Consider the following 20857-nt stretch of genomic DNA (forward strand, 5'->3'; position numbering starts at 1 on the left):
TTTCAAGTATCCATACTCTGATTCCCATTTCCTCTTTATTAAAGGATATAAAAATGTACTGTCTAGTACAGGGTAACAACTTTCATGAGCTCTTAATTTAAAATGATTTTTGAAATTTTAAGTTTCTATCTATCTCTGATTAAATGGTTCAGACTGATCATTGAATTAAAAGCACCCAAAGTCTTTGCTTATAAATAAATGAATTATAAATAAACCATCATAAATATTCACAAGCCATTAAATAAGACTGGTGTTATCTTAATCATAGGATCATAGAATAGTTAGGGTTGGAAAGGACCTTAAGACCATCTAGTTCCAACCCCCTGCCAAAGGCAGGGATGCCTCTTCACACTGAATTACTATCCTGTTTTCTTTAAGTATGATGCATTCTTTGGGAATGACAGTTAGTTCAGAATATAGCTGTCAATTTAAAACTTAACCTATGTTAGCTTCTACTGTGTTGTCAGGGGGGATTTAAAGCATCAATTATTGATATGTAATGACTCATAGCACACAGTTGCTGTGTCCTCCTGTTAGACCAAGGTTGCTTTTGCTCACATCCTCTCTAGGGACTGGCCTGGATGAGGAAAAAGGAGTTCTCACTGAAAAGTCTGCATTCTGAAAACTATTTTCCAATGGACCAACATCCTTTGAACTTGCCAACTCTTTGGATGCTTCATAAAGACTATTTATTTTCTTGTTTTACCAACAGATGGTATGAATTTCTAGCAGGAGATGCAAATTGTTTTTGCAAGTCAGTATTTTTACATTCTGCTGCAATATCTTTCTAGATGCTGTAAATGTACTGGTTTTAATATTCAAATATATGTTATCTACTACTAGGTAATAACATGTACAACTTGATTTCAATTGAAGAAAATAAATAACAACCAAACAACAACACAGTTGTGCACTACTGCAGAGAGAGCTTATTTGTTTTGGCTCGGCACATATTCTTGCTGTAAAGGAAGGTGGCTGCCAGCAGATGTTACATTAAATGGAACAGGTCATCAATACCAGAAAGCTACCTCCAGCTCTGCACTTACCCTCATCTGAGCCTCTTGTTTTCCTCAAATTAATTCCCCTGATAGGACAATTGCTTCAGTATCTCCCATTATGTATGTCTGGAACTGATTTCTCCTACATTTCTCCTTCTAATTTCTTCCTTTCTTGTTTTTCCTTTCCCACTTTCACTTCTCAGACCAGAGAACGTGCTGTCTTAATGCTCTAAGTCTATTCTAGATGCTTTTGAGTCTAGCTTACACATGTACAGGCTGCTCTTATCAAGCTTTTTATAGATTTATTGCTAAAATTCAAAACAATTATGCCACCAGTGTGTTCTGTATATTGGATGCTGCCCTTGACACTGTTGATTATGTCTTTCCTTTGGAAAACCACTCTTCTCCAACATACTGCTTCTTTTCCCTGTTTGATCCCCCCTCACCTTCCTTCTTCAGTTGCAGAAGAACATCAACACTTCCTTCGTCTCTCTATCCCAGAATTTGAGGAGATACTCGCCTATCAACAAGGCAATAAATATCTTTTGTTGATGCTAATGATTCATAACTACACATCTCTAACTTGGATTCCTTCCATCCAAGTTAGAGTAGCACCCCCATCTTTCTAGAATTGACTCACAAGTGTCCAGACATGAAGTTAACATTGCCAAGATGAACTCTTGTTTTTTTTTTTTCCCTTTGTGCTGAAGTCTTCTCTTTGCTGCTTCAGCACAGTTAACAGCAACACCCTCTTCCCTGATATTCTAATTCATAATATTGTGTGGAACATCACACTTCAGTATCCAGCCTGAATCTGAGAATTAAACTAGACTGTTTCTTCCTGCAAATCTCCTCTAAAATGACAACAAAAGTCTAAGTATCTTGCTGATTGATAATCTCTTCTTTGGCTTCAGTGCCTGCAAGTCTTATTCTCTCAAACTGATCCTCATGAAATTATCTTCCTGGTTCATTTCTTAATTGAATCAACCCCTGATATGTCTTCCCATTAACTTCCATTTTCATTTATATAATCCTCAAAACTTTAGTCCTAATGCTTACGTTAGTGCATGACTGCTCCTGCTTCTGCCTTAATAATATCAGCTTCAACTGCACAATTTCCAAAAATAATTTGTTTTTCTTTTCCCACCATCATCACTTACGAGAAGGGAGAAACCAAACCCATTCTCAGAACCCCTCTTAAAACTCATATCTCAGGCAAGTCACGTAATAAAGCATAGCTTGAGAATGACTTAGCATGATATTTTAGTCTATGACATGTTCTTGCCCTGTTCTATAACTTATTGCCTGGTGCATCTTTCAGATCATACAGTACTTACTCCTGTAGAAGTACTGAATGGCAAAAGCAACAACCAAATAACTTTTGAGGGAAGAAATGGAGCTGTCAATGATCTTGCACAAGAGTCAGGTTTGTGCTCTTCAATTACAACGTATACAGAAAGATTTTGTAGACTTTTCTGATTTTGGGCTTGAAGATGGAAACTAGATATGACATTTTCAGCTATGAAAATCTCTATGGTCTGTATTTGTAATTTTGAATGAAAACGCTGGTGATTTTGGTCTTAGAATTTATTACTTTTTTTTAAACCCCTAAATCTTTGACTGCTGTTTGACCCTCAGGTTCTCTGTTGCAGACTTGAAAGCAGCAAGACCAGACTAGTAAACTTTAGGACATTATACACCAAACCTTTTTATGGACTGCTGGATTTGTAAATAGACTTGTTTTTTAACTAAACAGGCCACCTTTTATAAAGTATTATGAAACAAAATCATAGCAATCAGTGGTTGAGTAATCAGTTTAGACAGATGGAATAGAATTTCTTGTGCAAGTGTACAAATGCATTTCAATAGCTCCACAACTCTGTACTTATGTGAGATGATAAAACAACTGCCACCCCTTTATCTTGCCTATACTGAGTATTTAATGTAAAATTGCCTAACCAGTTGTTCTGTGAAAACGACTTTAAAAAGAGATTAATAAGAGGCATCCTGGAGACCTAATTACATATAAGCACTGCAGTTAATTAAGATACATACAGCTCATCTGTTGAAAAGTCATTTTTGCAAAATTAATTATAGCTTTGTTCATGGAATGCCGCAGTGATGAATACTAATATTTAATTTGCCTATCACTATAATTCAAAATTTAAAGATATTAAAAACATTAATTTTCATAGGTCTCTTTGATGTACATATTTTTATACCCATTTTACTTTCCCTACTAAAGATCAGAGGCATGGGATGGTTCCCCAAAGCCAAATATGCAAGTACCAAACCAAGATTAAAATTGTAAATTTCAAAGCACACAATCCAATCAGTTCTCTTTTAAGCCACATTGCTCTTCTGAAAATAGGCAAGAATGAATTAATAGCTAGAACCAGACAGTGCCATTGCAAAACAAGAAATGCTTCATATAAGTAAATGTACACCGAAACAAATATAAACCCAAAGAAAGATACTGTCATCAAGAACGTAATATTGTTGAAAAATCACTTTTAAGGCCCATGTAAGTCACTGAGGTTTTCTCATTGACTCTTTGGAAAAAAACCCCAAGATTTGAACTATCTGTATAATAAAGATAATTGTCAATATCAAGCATGGTTAACATCACAAAATATTCTAAGTTTGCATGCATGCTGAATGTGTTTAAATAAAACACATTACAAAGCACAAACACACGGGTTTAAGTCAGGCACAGTCCAATCACGATAAAGCTATTTGCCTAACCTTTATAGAACTTACTCTGATAGGAAGTACGGATCCGTTTCGTTAAATCTGGATAAAAGTTAGACAGGCCACGCATGCAAAAGTTGTCTTTGGAACATGCCAGTACACCAGCATCAGCAGCAGGCAGAGGAAAGAGAGAAAAAACAGTCTAAAGTGAAAGGAAGTGATATCATAACCAGCATCTAGAACAGCCAAGGTGAAGAAATTTCAGCAGATGCTTACCTTCCAATTGGGAGATATAACAAGAAAAATAATTGAAAAAGTAAAGGATGTGGGATGGATGGTGAGAAAGCAGCTGAGGCTTTTTTTAGGTGCATAGTTTCTATGAGCAATCTAGAAGTCTGTATTCCTTACCCCCAGTGGGCTCCATTCTAGCAGCGCTGCATAGCTGGAACGTTGCCTTAAAGTACTGGCCAAGACTGACATAGACAACCTATGTGGCACAGTGCTGGCAACAGCTATTTCTATACCAGCTACCCTCTGCTTTTTGTACCAAGCTCTGCAGCATGTTGCTTGTGGCTAGCTGCTTAAATTACTTTGGGAGCTGCTGTGAGGCTGGCTGAACCAGAAAGAGAAGCTGAAGGTAGCTTAAAGCTGCTCGTCTCTTCTCTCCTCAGCTGTGCCAAATTTACATCTTAAAGACTTGGCACAGATGAGAAATAAGCTTGCCGTGATTAAATGCCTAGAAAGTGAGATAAACAGATTTTCAGGAACTGAAGCAGGCCTGAAGACTTAAATTTTATTGTCTATATTTTACTTTTTGTTCGAAGTACAAACATATTCCCAACTTAAAAAAGTTTCCATTCACTCTATGGAGAAATAGGATTTGATGATGTAGTGCACGGTCTGCTGATGAAATAGCTGATGTCACAGGCCCACTATAATCTGCTGCTTTTAGAATTTTATGGTTAGATTTAAAACAACATTTTCGAACAGATTTTTAAATGTAATTCTAAAACTCCACAGCTACATAAAACGCATGTCATAATTGTGTCTGGCTCTATCTAGGATGTTACTATGGAATATGAGAGTAAAAAGACTTGAAACAAAAGACCACCTGATTTTTTTCTCACAGAAGTAAATTTTTAAGACAATCAAAAGTATATGGTATAATTTAGCTGCATTGATGGACTAGTATTTCTAACACACAATGCATAAGAATAGCTATTACTTACATAGAGGATCACAAATGTGATCCTCTTGGCATCAAATTTTAAAATATGGTAAAGTTTCAATTCATTAACGAAGTGGCTATTCTGAGCTAATGTGCATGTCTCTCAGGTGTTACCCTTCTCCAGACACAACTGCTTATTCAAATACCAATGAAAAGCACTTGGCAGAAGATACAATTAAATTTAAATTGAATTCTTACCTATTGGTATGAACTTATTCAAACCAGAAAGAAAACAGCATACAGACTACTCTTAAAGTGCCTGCCAGAGAAATAATTGACTGCTCTGCTCATTATGATTTGCTACAGACTCAGCTAAGAGAATTACTTGCTGACCTCCATCCCCAAAGAATAGACTTTATAAAACATTTTGTTTCTGAGAACCTGTCAGGCTTCTTTTGTCAAGTTACAGAAATTCCATTGGCCAGCAAATAGTCATGCATTTCAAAAGCACTATAGAAAGCCACAGGCAAAAAAACCAAAGAACATAACAGGCTTATAGCCACAATAATTTATTTCCTACCTGCAGCAAACTGCCTGCTTTTGCGAGGTGAACGGGGTTGACGCTGGTATGGATCGCTTGATCCATATAGGTCAAGGGTTCCCATGCTCAGTAGTACTGTCTTCTGCATAAAGTCCACAACAGCCAAACCATTGCAGTTTCCAAATGCCACTCTGAGAAAAGAAATGTTTCTCAAAGGTATTAGTAATATTTAATTAAGTGGTGCAAACAATAATTATTATTTATTATTATGGATTCTCCATAAACATTTCTTTCAGAAACTACTCAAAGCTTACATTTCACCATTCTTTCAGATTTGCAATCCTCAATTTATAAGATTGTGTCATGAAACACAGGAGGCAATATTCCAGAAAGCAGACTTCCCACTTTAATTAAGTTTCTGTGCCAAATGCATTGCAATAATGTCTAAATGTTGCTTTAGTGAACAGTATAACTCTAGTAATAATGATGTAAATTAAGCCTACAAATCTGGATGTAGATCTGAAAAAGTGTTTACATCTATATAAAATATGAAAATAAATTAAAATATACAAACCAATAGATGTATAAATAATTATTTTAATCTAAATGTAAGGATAATAAAACACATTAAGCTGTATTGTGGAGGTATCCAAATCTGAAAGGTATTTATAAAATTTTCTTCCAACTCTGTCAGTGTGGCTACAGTATAGATTGTTGCTAAAACAGGCCCTACCCCTCTAAAGTGCTTCTACCAGTGGCATTTTGATGGTGGTTTGATTCATGGGCAAGATCTTTCAACTGGCGTGAGATTGCCTAAGAACTGGACTGCAGTATTGTCATAAGGGTAAAGAGTTGGAACAATTTATTTCTTTTGCTGCCTAGAAAGTCCCTTCTGAAGCATTCTGTCACAATTCTTCTCTATTGCTTCTACTGACTTCCTTCTGACAACACTTTCAGAAAGAGGGAAGAAGTTGTACTGGAACACAGCAGCAGTTTCTCCTCCTCTCCCATAAAAATGTTTTCTGGTCTTGCTTTTTCCCCAGCTTGGAAGGGGTGGAGATTGAGGGGGAGAAGGAAAAGTGAAAAATGAAAAGTAAATCTGTCTAAGGAAAAGTAAAAAAGGTGCTAAACATGCCTATATGTAAGACCTGGGAGAAAGTCTAAAGTTAATCATAGCATATGGAAACCCACATATCTCAGCAGATAATATCTTTGCTTCATTCATTCTTTAATATGAGGAAGTTCTTCCCTGCTAGGGTGCTGAGGCGCTGGCACAGGGTGCCCAGAGCAGCTGTGGCTGCCCCGTCCCTGGCAGTGTTGAAGGCCAGGTTGGACACAGGGGCTTGGAGCAACCTGCTCTAGTGGAAGGTGTCCCTGCCCGTGGCAGGGGGTTGGGACTGGATGAGCTTTAATGTCCCTTCCACCCAGAACCTTCTATGATTCATATTCTCACTAAAGCATTAAACCTATTTAAGATTTAATATTAAAATAGACAAGCAAAATTGAGTCATTTCTTTCTTATTTAAATAATGACAAATAAATCCAGAGAGCATATGACTATTGAAAGGATCCATATGCCAAACTCTTGACACTGCATTTTTTTGGAGACTTGATTTAAGCAGGAATATTAAATTCTAACAATTATTCTAGAGAAGTCTTTCCTTTTCTATCAGACTGCAATTTAACTTCCAGATAGAGAGAACTATGGGTACAGCCATAGGAAACTTGAAATTCCGAACCAGATTCAATCAGATTAGGAATAATTTGTGATCAAGTTTCGGGATTTTATGTAAAAAGTGATTAGGGTGGACAGTTCAAAGCCCTGCAAAATATTTAAACACTCAGTTTTCACACTAAAAGTGAGCTCTGCACTCAACTCCACCTGACTTCTTGATATAGCTCCAAAATATCTTAAAGGAGATATATGAATTTGTGTGTGGAAAAACAATAAGGAAAGAGAGAAATAACAAGATGGAGGAAGGGGAAGCAGGGTAGATGAACATTTTCCTTTGTTGTACCTGTTCTTCCTCTGCTTCCACTATAAAAAAGAGGGTTCCATATAACAAACAGAAAAGGTAAGGGGTGAAAATGAGGTGAGTTTTTCTCATTTATCATACTGGGAAATTAAGGCATCATCTACAGCAGTGGCTCAAATTCTACAGGTTGTTACTACACCATGTTTTCTACTCTTGACTGAACAGTGACTTCAGTACACTATCTGTGGAAATATCATGAACATACTCCTTTTTTGCCATTGACTTTTCACTGATCAGCAGGTTTAGGAGCTATTAATACACACCAGATTTAAGTGTGTACAAATACACTTTTATTTGGCAGTATTTTATGCTTACATGAAAAAATCTGAAGGTGAACTGAGAAATAAACTCTCTGTTTTATGAACGTAGAGTAATACCTGTTTCAGAAATTACTAAAACCTCTTTTGCTTAATAGAAGAACATAGAGAGTTTCCCTGGGACTCTGTCACATTTGCCAGATCATTCTGTACAAAGTTTTATGTCTTCATGCTTCTTGACACAAATTGACTAATAAAGAATAGTAAAAAAAAAAAATCTTTTGCCATCTGTTTTAGGCATTCTTGTATTTTGCTTTAAAGCATATGTTAATAGGCATTGCCAGGGAAAGATATTGAAGTAAAAAAGATTACTAGTATAAACTGTGACAGCAATTCCTGTGTTCATAAGTCGCTGTGTTCTAGGCAGAGAAGAGAAATAAAGGACTAAAAATGACAAGTGTCAATCTCATCTATTAATACTCGAGGGAACAAAACTTACAGCTGTCTGCATTTTGAAAATAATTCACCTGAGATTTATTAATTTTGGAGAACGTGAGTCACAAAAAGAGCTAGTGATCATTCACTCTGCAGGCAGCAAATTAACTGAAATGGAGCACCACTTCCTGGTCTGCATTTTTCTCCTTAAAGTTCACACACAAGCATGGATATGATATTTCTTACACCTAAAAAAAAAAAATACTTTCCCAAGAAAAATCACAAATTGCTTTTTAATTTTATAACACTTCTGAGGAATGATAAGAAAATCTAGACATCACATTACTATTAACGAGGCTTAAGAAAAAATGCTGACATCCAAGTCTTTACGAAATACACAATAAGCATCATGAATTTATCAATTTTGAGTGATGAACAGAATTACTTGCTAGGATATGTTCTATTCTGGTATCATTGTGCTACCTATCTATTTATCTATCTCTGTCTATTTGTCTGTCTGTCTATCTACATCTATCTATCTATATCTGGGTATCTTTCACAGAAATGTCATAAAATTCTCATCATTCTTGACAGTTATTTAGATCGGCCAAGAGATTTTCCTCACATGAGCTGGTAGTACATTTCCAGGGACTGCTTTCAGTCCAGCTGTACATACTTCAAACCAAATTGATTATTTGTATTTAACCTTGTAGATTTTCAGTGCTAATTGATGCATTTTGTAATTGTTTCTTGTCTCCTTTCATAACATAAAGAAGATTTTTGGTGATTCATTTCAACAGCAATAGAACAGGTGTTCATACTTCTAGTTTGTAGCTTGGTCCTTTTAAAAGTAAGCAAAATATCTTAAATAAAGTTTCACAATGCCTGAAGACTTTTATCTTTGCTTGGGGTCAATTTTTGTTCTATCTCGCTTTAGTTCTGTCATGGCTGCAGTAACATCAGTAACAGTTAGAGACATCAAAGTAATTAAAAGAACACTGGAAGGAGACACTCCAGAACACACTATCTTATGCCTTCCTCCTAGTTAAACTGATTAGTATAGGAAAAAAACCTGTTATGCAAAAGATGAGCCAAATAACCCTACAGCTAGCACAGCAAAAATGACACATTCTCAAGCTTCATGCTGAAGTGGCACAGTTTTTTCACTGTGAGGCTAGATAAAAGGTAGGATTGTACCTTGTTGTAGATCCAAGATAAAAGTTGAGAGAGGCAAGAGCGAGGGAGAGAGAAGAGACTCTGCACAAGAAATTTAAAGAAATCAGCCTTTCTTTGGTAGTTTTTGTGGAAAGGTTAAATTTAGGTTATTGGGCTGTTTTATTAATAAATGCATTTACTGCTGAAACACTCCAGTAGTTATTATATGGTGTTTTAAAGGAGGCTATCCTGTAAACTGTTACTGCTCCTAGCAAAGTACACAATTGAAAGCATTTGATTGAATCAGGTATGTTTAGGAAACCACTATGAGTGCCATGAGAACTGGAACCTGTCAGTAGTTTACAGGTAAGAAAATGGTGTGATTATTCCTGAAGTCAGATGCTGCCTTAAAACCTGACACCTGCAAGGGAGCAAACTAAGCAAACCCTAACAATTGACAAATGCATCTAGGTATGGTAAAACAAAAGAAATCCCATCCCTGGCAGTGTTCAAGGCCAGGTTGGACACAGGGGCTTGGAGCAACCTCCTCTAGTGGAAGGTGTCCCTGCCCGTGGCAGGGGGTTGGAACTGGATGAACTGGATGGTCTCTTCCAACCCAAACCAGGCTGGGAGTCTACGAAACTTTCAGAGTTCATGAATAGGAAATTGTCTAGAAATTGAAGCCAAAGACTTGACAAAACAACCCTCAAATTACAGTATTTTTGCACAAATGTAAAGGCTGAGCATAAAATCTCCAAAGTCTCTGAAGAGAGTCAAGTGATTTACTGAAAATCTGTGGGAGTCAGACACTTAACACCCATTACAGCCTATAGTTTTTACTGGAGTAACACCTGCTACAGGGAAAACCATTTTAATATATCTGGGCATTTGTCAGTGAGAGAAAACATTAACAATTGGCAAATAAATTGAACCCAAGGAAAAAATTATACACAGATATGCTCACTTGCATTTCAATACAGGATCTAGCATCTGAATGTTCTTTATTCCATTTTCAATTTCAGGTCACTGGTTCTCTTGTAAACAGAAATTAGCACAATCATAAAAATGCTATTCCCAGAAGACAATTTCTACCTAAGATACAATGTCATGATAAATGACATTTAACACTTAATCACATCACTTTTATGAAATGTATTTCATGTTGGTGATCCTTTCAAACTAACTTTAAAATGTACAGATTTGAAATCAGATTTCATTTTAAAGGGTAGACAGAATAACGTGAAAAGATTCAGTCTTTTAAATAGCAATAGCAAAAATGCTGGCAAGAATGGCAGTTTAACAGCTCATGTTCCAACCTTTATGCGAGTTCAAATAATTTTTACCCAAGAGTCTTGCTTATAGCACCTTTTGATTCTTTTTACTTCGACTTTAATTGTCTGCAGGAAACGTCAAAGTATAATTGGAAAAGACATTATTTAGTGCAATAAACAAAAAAATGCAACCTTAATTCTGAGTTACTTACAGTCCATAAGCAGAGTTTACAGCAAGACTGGTAATCTGCTGTGGAGGCTCACCATCCACCCACACCAACTGAATAACAAGATCTGCTTGGTATCCAGGCGGCATTCGCACAGGACGAGTCTTAACGCTAAAAACAAGAGGCACAAAATAAGAACAAACAAACAAACAAACTGGGACATGAATAACAACTGCTTCTCTTGAGAAAATACTAGTGAAGAACAGTCCCTTAATAAGTACAAAGCAGTACCAGCACTTGCAGCATACTATGCATATAACCATACATTGAAACGAGGCATTCTGATGAAACAGGGATATTTTGGAGGAATTCCAGGTTTTGACTTTTAGTTCTATTGTGGAAACAAATCTTCCATGTTCCTTACAAGAAAAACTCTGGAGAAGTTGTAGGTGGGGGTTGATAAAAATCTTTTTTGCTTAATCATTTTGCTTTGATTTTCCTTTTTCAGAATATTTTCTCAAGCCATATAATGCACACTTTTAAAATCACCATGAACAATCAACTGGAATGGAAAACTTAAAATACTTTCTTCTGAAACTTTGACACAGGACATTTCTGTATTTTTGGAACTTTCTTGCTCTAAAGTAAAGCATTCAAGACCAGGCTGGACAAAGCCTTGGGTGACATGGTCTAGTGTGAGGCATCCCTGCCCATGGCAGAGGGTTGGAACTGGATGATCTTAAAGTCCTTTCGAACCCAAACCATTCTGTGATTCTATTATTCTGTGACTGAATAAAAGGAAAGAGGGAAGAGAAAATGAGAGGATGTATCTTTCTGTAATGGTCCTCACCACTGTATATACAAAACTTACACTCTCGGCAATTCTATTCATCCATCTAGTGCAAACAAATGCTGTTTTCTTCTTAGGAATATGATCACCTAGTATGTAATCTGGTCTTAATGAATGAATGCTTCCTATATAACTCTGATATAATTATTAATACCTCTTCATATTCTGTTATGGCAGGTTCAGTGACTTGCAAAGCAGGCAGTGAAGGTATACATATTAAGGGGGAGTGTGAGAACTGAACACTTCCATACAGCTGCTTTATGCATGTTCTTGACTGGTAGAACATAACATGATGATACACTGAAAGAAGATACATGCAAAACCAGCAACACTTGAGGTATTCATCTTATTCATTAGTACACTCCCATTGTAGGTAGTAATTTATACGTAAAGCCAATTGGCCAGTGCATTTCTACTGTAGCTGTAAATGGTAAGAGTGCTTATGTTGCACCCCTCTGCACATAGTCTTAATAGGGTAGTCTATCACATATAATCCTCTATCCCTGTGAAAAGTAGTACCCAAGGAAAAACTAAGAATCAGGAGAAGAAGGGGAGTAATTAGTTAATATAGACCTGGACAACACAATCTGAAGAACTGCAATTTTTGGCACATAATATTTCTTCCTAAGGTAAGTGCTTCTGTATCCATATATCACTATCATAAATAGTTGAAGCAGTATTATCCTATGTACTGGATCTTAAAGAATAGATCTTTGATGACTCCAATGATGCAGACTGCTTCCTGAATGTGACTTTGATGTGACTCAGCAAGCTTCCCAAGCAGCCCTGGCCTATACACCTGAAAAGATGATGGATCAGATTGGAAAAAAACCCAAGTAATTTCTAGTCCAAAGCACATAAGTAAGCACTTCTTTCAAGAGAGGATATTCAAACTCCTCATTAAAATAACAAGGGCTATTAAGTTTTTTGTAGCTACACTGACTGCATCTTTTGTGATGGAGGCTGTGGTGACAAATAGGGCTATTGGAAACCTTGGAAAATTGAAGATAGATGCAGAAAATGGAAATAAAATGAAGCAAAATGTAATCCTAGAATGACACCAAGGCAGCCCCCCCACCAGAAACTGGGCACCTGCACCTAATACAACATCTTTGATAACTGCCTTTCAAAATACAATCACACCCTGTCTCAAATTGTTTAACCATTTCCATAATGCAGTTTATGCTGTACTGCTTGTATTTTTATTGTAGAGGCTTCACTATCCCTGCCAAACCTTTCTCTTATTTATTATTTAATGAGAAAGTCATTCCTCATCTATCTTTCTAAATGCTTTACCTTAACAGTGGCTTGGCACACTATTCTATGTCTTTTGCTTGTTGTACAGTTCAGACCTTACATATCCATTTATCTGGAGCAGTAACCAGCCACTTAGCTTGGATCTTGTCACAGGAAAGACAATGACAGCACAGTTCAGCAAGCAGGATGCTTTCTCCTCTCCTCCTCTTCCTCTCTCCTGATTGTCAAGGACCAGCAGCCCAGTCTGGACTACCACTCCTCCCTTTCCTGCTCAGGATTGCTGCAGTCACACAAGCAAAAGGAAACAACTAACAGCCACAGTCTTGGCCCAAACTTGAATGGAATCTCATCGTGACAATGTGTAAATGGAAATGAAGCATACTTTATTTGCCTAGTTAGAGACAAGAAAGTAACTGCCTTCAATGTCTTGCATAAGAAGCCTTGTTACCCATGATTGGTGACAGACTGCAACAGACACAGTAACATACAACACTAGCATGCCAAAAACCTATGGGAGCCAAAAAGCAGTCATAGCAGTAGCGAGGTGCTGCTATGAGTGAAGTGCATGTTGACCAAATAAGCACGTGGTAGCGTTGCACAAGACACCTTGTTAGAGCTAATACATGGTTGTGTCAAGCCTGAAGAGAGGACATACAGAAACAGGAGTGCAAGTGAAGCACCAACTGGTGCAGCTGGTGAAGGAGGCAAACAGTTTACTGTTAGATGTGTGATGCCTTTCACAGTCATCTGCAACTTTCTCATGTCCTGCAGCCTCCTCAAACTCCATAGCCCTATCAGAGTATAGCTATTCTACTGAGGATATGGGGTCACACCTCTGGGTATCACATTATCTAGATATCACAGCAGAACATATACAGCATTTCAGGATGAGGAATGAGACCTTCACTTGGATTTCCAAGACATGAACATCTCTCCCCTTCATGACCCTGAGCAGCTCCTACCTTTTCCCCTTTCGAACTGCAGATGTACAGAAGTTGGCAAGGTTTTGGAAGTGAGGGGCAGAGGGGGCCACTGTGAAGAGAAGCCAGGGCTGCCCCATGCATGACACAGCCTCATTCTAGCTGGTTCCAGCTGTCTGTGCCACATACCCATGGCAGGATGCAGTTGCGCCCCTAAACCAAGCTAGTGGCACCTCTGGGAAAACCAATATAAGAAAGGGCAGAAAATGTTGCCTGGGAGCAAGAAGTGAGGGAAAAAGAAATGTGAGAAACAGCAGCACAAGTACCAAGGTGAAAGAAGTAGGAGAGGAGGTGCTCCAAGTACAGGAGCAGAGATTCCCCTGCAGCCTGTGGAGAGGATCACAGCGGAGCAGATATCCACACTGCAGCCCTTGGAGGACCCTATGGTGGAACAAGTGGATATTTCCTGAAGGAACTGTGGCTTCCAGAGTGCCCACGTTGGAGCAGGTTTATCCTGAAGGACTGTACCCTGTGGGAAGGACCCCATACCAGAGCAGGGAAAAGTGTGAGGAGGAAGGGATGGCAGAGAGGAGAGGAACTGTTACAGCCTGTCCACAACCACCATCCACCATACCCTCTGCAGTGCTCGGAGTGGAGGAGGTAGAGGAGTTAGGAACAAAGGAGTGAAGGTGGGGATAAAGGAGGGTGGAAGGCAGGTATTTCAGGTGCTGGTTTTGTTTCTCACTATTTTAATCGTCAATAAATGATATTTCTTTTCCCCAAGTTAAGCATGCTTTGCCTATGACAGTAATTGGTAAATGATCTTGTTCTTGTTATGCTACCCTGATTTTGGTTGTTGCAAAGTCTTGGGGTTTAATTTTCTTCATGAGATAATCACAGGTCTTTATAATTTTGAAGCTACTGTCAAAACCCTTGACTGAACTACTTTTGGGATGATACTTAGTATCTGGGAACAAAGACTTACATTCTGGGTACAGCCTTTTGATGACAGTATTTACATCAAAAATATTTATCTGCATAATTACAAATACATCAATTTCTTAGGTTATTATAGCTGCATATTTCATTCTAAAATCTTCTGAAATATGCAAGGACAATATTTATTCCACACTGCTGCGTGCCTCTCCTGGAAACATTTACTTTCGAGTTCAGAAAAATGCCAAGTGTTTGACTGCCCTTCAATCACTTTCTTTCTAGTACCTATTTGCAGACGCAAACACGTTCAGTCATTCTGAATTCCGAGTAGCCAAAATTATGTCGAGTGCCACCCATTTTCTCTAACAAGATTGAGAAGCAGATATGAAAATAAACACAATGGAGCCAAGATTAAAAGCTAGTCGGTATATAAAATTTTATGTGGATTACAAACGTCGTTCAAGTTACGCGCTCACCCTGCATGTGTAGGTGGCTGCAGCTTTAAGTTATTATCGCTGTATCTTAGATTCTGAACTGCTGCCCACCTGAATGACTTGCATATAAAGTCAACAGCATCACCCAGGTTTCTCTTGGGTTTTCTGTGTTTCCAGCACTACTTCCATTTTATCATTGGAATTCTGCTTAAAACAGAAGTTTTTTGACACACGAGGAATGTGGACCCAGTTAGGGTTTGGGAGAAAAGTGTGGATATTTATATGCCTTTCCCTATCAAAAAGGATGAGAGTGTACACATTTTATATAAAACTGTATTTTATATAAGCTGTAAGAGGGACCATGCCAGCAGTTCTACTAGTAGAATTATTTTTACTTTGAACAAATCACTTCTCTGTCAAAATAAGTTTTCATTTACTTTGAGTAAAACCTGACAAAAATCAGTTGGCAGCTTAAGGTGGAGTTATGTGGAGTTAAGCAAGGAAGTTAAGCAACTTATGTGGAGTTAAGCAAGCTAACCAGCGGAACCTCTACTGTTTCATTACAGATCATCTGTCTCCAAGATAAACAATTCCTCTCTTCCCCAGACAAAATCAGCTAAGAATCCCTTAAAGGAAAATCTTAGCCACTGAAAGAATTGATTGTATTCTTGCTGATTTCAATGTCATAAATGGATTTCACATTGGGATTTTTTTAATAACTTCTCTTTGCCTTTTCTATTGATTTTCATGGTTTACATTAGGATTAAACTGAGGTCTGTGGTTCAACTTCCTGGCTGAATGAGGGGGACAAATAAGCAGGATGCCAGAAAGTATTGTTAATTTTACAAGAACAGTGTCATGTTATTGCTTTTCAATGTTAATGCTATTTTCAGGAGCTCAACAGCCCAAAGTATCTGCAAAGTCAGGCGATGTTCATTTAAACTGCCTTTGAAATAATTGAGGCATTTAAAATATTTAATAATAATTAGACTGAAATAATAATGAATTCATTAAAATGAGAGCAATTGTTATCAGCAATGCACTATAATTGCTGCAAAATTACAGTTTATGGAGTCTTGTACAGAATTCTGTTTTGAGTCTATTCAAACCCATAATTTATCTGCCTTATTAGTAAGAACATATCAATCTACTCCAAATGTACTCCAGCAGACAACAATTTGCTTCTTTCTAAACTCGTGAGACCTCACTTGGAGCACTGTGTGGAGTTCTGGTGTCCTCAGCATAAGAAGGACATGGAGCTGTTGGGGCCATGAGGATGATCAGGGGCTGGAGCACCTCCTGTATGAAGACAGGCTGAGAAAGTTGGGGCTGTTCAGCCTGGAGAAGAGAAGCTGCGTGGAGACCTCAGAGCAGCTTCCAGCGTCTGAAGGGGGCTACAAGGATGCTGGAGAGGGACTCTTCATCAGGGACTGTAGCGATAGGACAAAGGGTGATAAACAGGGGAAGTTCAGGTTAGATATAAGGAAGAAGTTCTTTACTGTGAGGGTGTTGAGGCGCTGGCACAGGGTGCCCAGAGAAGTGGTAAGTGCTCCATCCCTGGCAGTGTTCAAGGCCAGGCTGGACAGAGCCTTGGGTGACATGGTCTAGTGTGAGGTGTCCCTGCCCATGGCAGGGGGTTGGAACTGGATGATCTTCAGGTCCTTTCCAACCCAAACTATTCTGTGATTCTATGCTTCTATGAAACATTACACATATATGTACATTTCTACACAGTGCATGTTTTTCAGAATTGCATAATTTATAGATTTTTTCGTGACTATGAACACAGTTTCTATCCCTTACACACCATAAAATGCATATACTTATTTCACAAAGAAAGATTTTAGTGTTATGCTGAGTAGCCAAGGACGGGAAGCTTTGCATGTGTCAGCTTTATGAAAGTCTCTTCGTGGCCTCGAAAAAAAAAATCTTGCTCAGAAATGTGTTGATGTGTCCTGCAGTGCTTGTATTCCATTCCAAATCGTGGGGATGAGATGAAGATTTACTCCTAGATCATACTGGAAAATTACAGCCAAGCCTTTACTGTAACAATTTATCTTCTCCATAGTTACTTCTGGCCTTTTAAAATCCCTTGTTGATTATTTTGCCTCAATCGTTTTGTTTGTTTCATATTCTGATTTCTTCTCATTTTGTGTTGTATACATATGATTCACCACTTGCTTGATAGTTGATAGATTGTTAATACAACGGATAAGAATGCTTTTTAGAAAGATAAATCTTTGAACAACAGCACAGACTTACCTAAGACATGGGATACTATCCTTCATTGTTCCTTCACATCCTACAGTGTTGGTACTGCCTGAAAGGCTCTTTAAAGAAGGAAGCTGGGAGGAGGCATCTGGAAATGAAGGAATTATTTCCGGTTCAGGAGTAATAATATCTTCTACTTCAGACTGAAGTCGTACCTCTAATGACTGAAATAATGAAAAAGCTCAGTTACAATTTAATAAAGAAAACTGCTGGAAGTTCGGTTACTTTCAAATAAATATCAGTCAGCTTTAAAAAAAAAAAAAATATACGCTCCCCCCCATTTATCATTATCATTTGCAGGCAAAGAATACTGTCAGCATCAGAGAGGAAGCAGTCATCTACCCTATGCTGATGGAGAAATTTGTGCTTATTTCTTCCAATGCTGACTTTGATGCAAACCTTTTTGCTGTATGTGAAAGGCAAGAATACAGCTTTCCAGAATTTATTATGAAAAGAGAAGTTAATAATTCACACACACACACTCCCCCCCACCCCAGTAATATTTTGGCATAAGAAAGCATCGTTCAGGAAAATTTTCTGCCTATTGTCTGTTCTCTTTTTCCTAAGCACCTAACTCTGCCTCCTTATAGCTTGTACAACAGAATCTCTACAAGACAGGGTTTAGCCAGTATTCAGAACTCTGACAGTGTGGGTAGTACTGATGAATGAACATTTGTCCACAGGTGGGGGTCAGGAAATCAGTGATAACAGCACTGAGAGTTCAACTCTTCAAGGACAATTCCTCAGACTCAACCTGAGTTTGGCAGAAAGTGAAGTTCAAACCAGTTACCTTTTGCTTTCCTTCTGGGCTCTCTAGATAGAGACAAGGAGACCAGCCAGGCTCAAACACCCTTCAATTCTTCCTACTAGTTCAGGAAACCTTAACAGAAGGACTCCAAAACACAAGGGAAACAGGACAGGGAGCTCAAATCTATATAAGTAACCACCTCAAAGAATCACAGTAAATACTAGGCAATTCTTTCTACCTCATGAATTGTCCAAGGAGATCCCCATTTTGTAAAGAATAAAAAACAAGGTACAGTCCTCAAAGAGGGTCTTGGGATTGCCAGTTCAACAGTAATTTCAGTGCTGGTACCCTGAAGTGATCAGAAGCCATTGCAGATATAGTTACTGCAAACTCCATCTTAGTGATCTCTCACCGAGAAATCATCAGTAACAGAACGGAGCTTAAGAAAATATCTGCTTTTAATGAGAATCTGGAGATTGTCCTGGGTTCAGCTATAGCAGTCATTTTTCTCCTGCTTAGTAGCTGGTGCAGTGCTGTGTTTTTTAACTTTCAGCCTGGGAACAACGCTGATAACACCGATGTTTTTAGTTGTTGCTAAGTAATGTTTATTCCAACCAAGGACTTTCTCAGTCTCATGCTTTGCCAGGGAGGAGGGGAAGCCGGGAGGAAGCAGAGACAGGACACCTGACCCAAACTAGCCAAAGGGGTATTCCATACCACAGCATGTCATGCCCAGTATATAAACCGGGGGGAGTTACCCGGAAGGCCCAGATCACTGCTCGGGTCGGGCTGGGTATCGGTCGGCGGGTGGTGAGCAATTGTATCCTCTCCCCTTGTTATTTCACTAATCGTTATTATCATTGGTGGTAGCAGTAGTGGTTCTGTGTTATACCTTAGTTGCGGGACTGCTCTTATCTCAACCCGTGGGAGTTACATTCTTCCCATTCTCCTCCCCATCCCTCCGGGAGCGGGGGGAGGAAGAAGTGGGGGGGGGGGGAGGGGGAGTGAGCGAGCGGCTGTGTGGTTCTGAGTTACCGGCTGGGCTCAAACCACGACAGAGATAAAGAGAAGTTCTGAAAGCTCCCCTATTTCGCAACCACTGTGTTAAAACACATAAGATTTCAGAAAGACGTATTCTGCTCAACCATGGCAATGACTCTAAGGTTGGATATAAAGCAGAATTGGTCTCAGGCATACTACTTGCCTCCAAAATCTGATATGGAATGATGCAAGTAATATTTCTATTGAGGAAATCCCAGGTACAGCCTATGCCTCTAAGGCATATTCAGCAGCAGACTTTCCTGCTACATGGAGAAACCTTTGAGTAGCCTCCACGCTTCCCATTTACCACAGCAGTAACATCACAAGACTGACATCAGGCAGTCAAACCAACATGGAGTCCTTAAAATGCTGGGATTTGTAGATTGAAATCAAGGTGGCTTCAGGCTGGCTGCTACAGAAGGGAGTACACTAAGTGCTAGAACTTGGGCTCACCTCAAGGAGCAAAGAAATCCTGAGACCGACCAGCTCAGACTAAGCGTAGACAAAGCCAGACAGCCTAAATTCAGGTACATATTCAAACAAAGACTCCCATACGTTTTCTTAGCACACCCCCCACCCCCCACCCCCCCATTTAATAGTGAAGACTTGAATGCCTGCAGCAAAAATGTGGGGAAAAAAAGAGATAAGGTCTATCTCAGGGATGCACAAAACCCAGGGGAACTCAGTGACTATGCTACCAAGATCAGATAATATTAAAGCAACTCTTCAGAGAACAATTCCTCATATAAATGCTTCTTAATTACAGACGAAAGCTGAGAAACTTAAATTGCACATATTAACACTTTAGAAAATACCAGTTCTGATGCAATTCAGCCACAAAAGTAAAAGACAGGAAAATAAAGAAATTAAATGAGAGGTAATAAAAGATATGGTGCATTTGCTATGGAATAATGTAAGAATACTGAAATGTAGTAATTTTAGCAGCACTATACATGAGCTGGTCAGTGAAATTACTGTTCATTAGTTTTAAAACTTTCCTGAAAGGATACATTCAGCTAGCTTCATAATTGCCTCTAAGGGGAAAAATAAGAGGAGAACAAAGAACAGCTATAGGTAATGAATTTCCTTGCCAGATGGCACAAGGCTACAGGCCAAAAATGATAGACTTTCTAAAGTATATTAGAACAGTGTGAAATGGGAAGGAACTGTAGTCAGGGAAAGTGGAAAATTAAAACAACATTTTGGGTCAACTTCTGGGGTTTGTTGAGAGCTAGCAGACACAAAGAAGTCAGTCCTCTTGTGGTACAAACACTATGAACATAAATTAAATAGATGAAATACCAGAGTTAAAAAGACCATTATTATATATATACATAATGTAATCTGATAAAAACATACAGCAGCCAGTATTTTTAGAGCAGTTAAGTACAACAGAGATTTACTGTGTCATAAAGTCTTATAAGCAAATTATGTCTGAAATCTGTACTGTTATGTTACTATTAAAGCAAAAAAGTAGAGAGGTTTTGGCTCCCAAAACCTCAGATTTGTCACTAACTTAAGTAGGATCAAGATTTCACTCAAAAGGTTTAAAATGGAATGTCACTCAACCTATATTTAAACAGTTTGATATTTTAATTTTCTTCAAGTATATGATCACAGACACAGCCAGGCAATTTGCTTTAGGCATGATGTTCTTTTATAAGAGAGTGAAATTCCGAAG

At 38.4% G+C, this 20857-nt stretch overlaps 1 protein-coding gene across 7 annotated transcripts in view; it reads right to left on the bottom strand.

The window, feature by feature from the left end:
- STXBP5L (syntaxin binding protein 5 like) overlaps window positions 1–20857 on the bottom strand; it is a 188510-nt gene that overhangs the window by 46965 nt on the left and 120688 nt on the right. For 4 of the 7 annotated variants that reach the window (XR_003989447.1, XM_030472011.1, XM_030472010.1 and 1 more), the window contains exons 16-19: window positions 17379–17551; window positions 10765–10890; window positions 5438–5589; window positions 3759–3830 (exon numbers count right to left, since the gene is read on the bottom strand). Coding sequence is in view for 6 of the 7 variants with exons in the window: in XM_030472011.1 (XP_030327871.1) it covers window positions 3759–3830; window positions 5438–5589; window positions 10765–10890; window positions 17379–17551 (523 nt within the window). In the remaining variant the exon portion in view is untranslated. The remainder of the gene's footprint in view (window positions 1–3758; window positions 3831–5437; window positions 5590–10764; window positions 10891–17378; window positions 17552–20857) is intronic. The other 3 variants (XM_030472014.1, XM_030472013.1, XM_030472012.1) reach the window with 1 other exon arrangement.

This window comes from Strigops habroptila, chromosome 2 (genome assembly GCF_004027225.2).
Source record: "Strigops habroptila isolate Jane chromosome 2, bStrHab1.2.pri, whole genome shotgun sequence".
In the NCBI taxonomy this organism is placed as follows: domain Eukaryota; kingdom Metazoa; phylum Chordata; class Aves; order Psittaciformes; family Psittacidae; genus Strigops; species Strigops habroptila.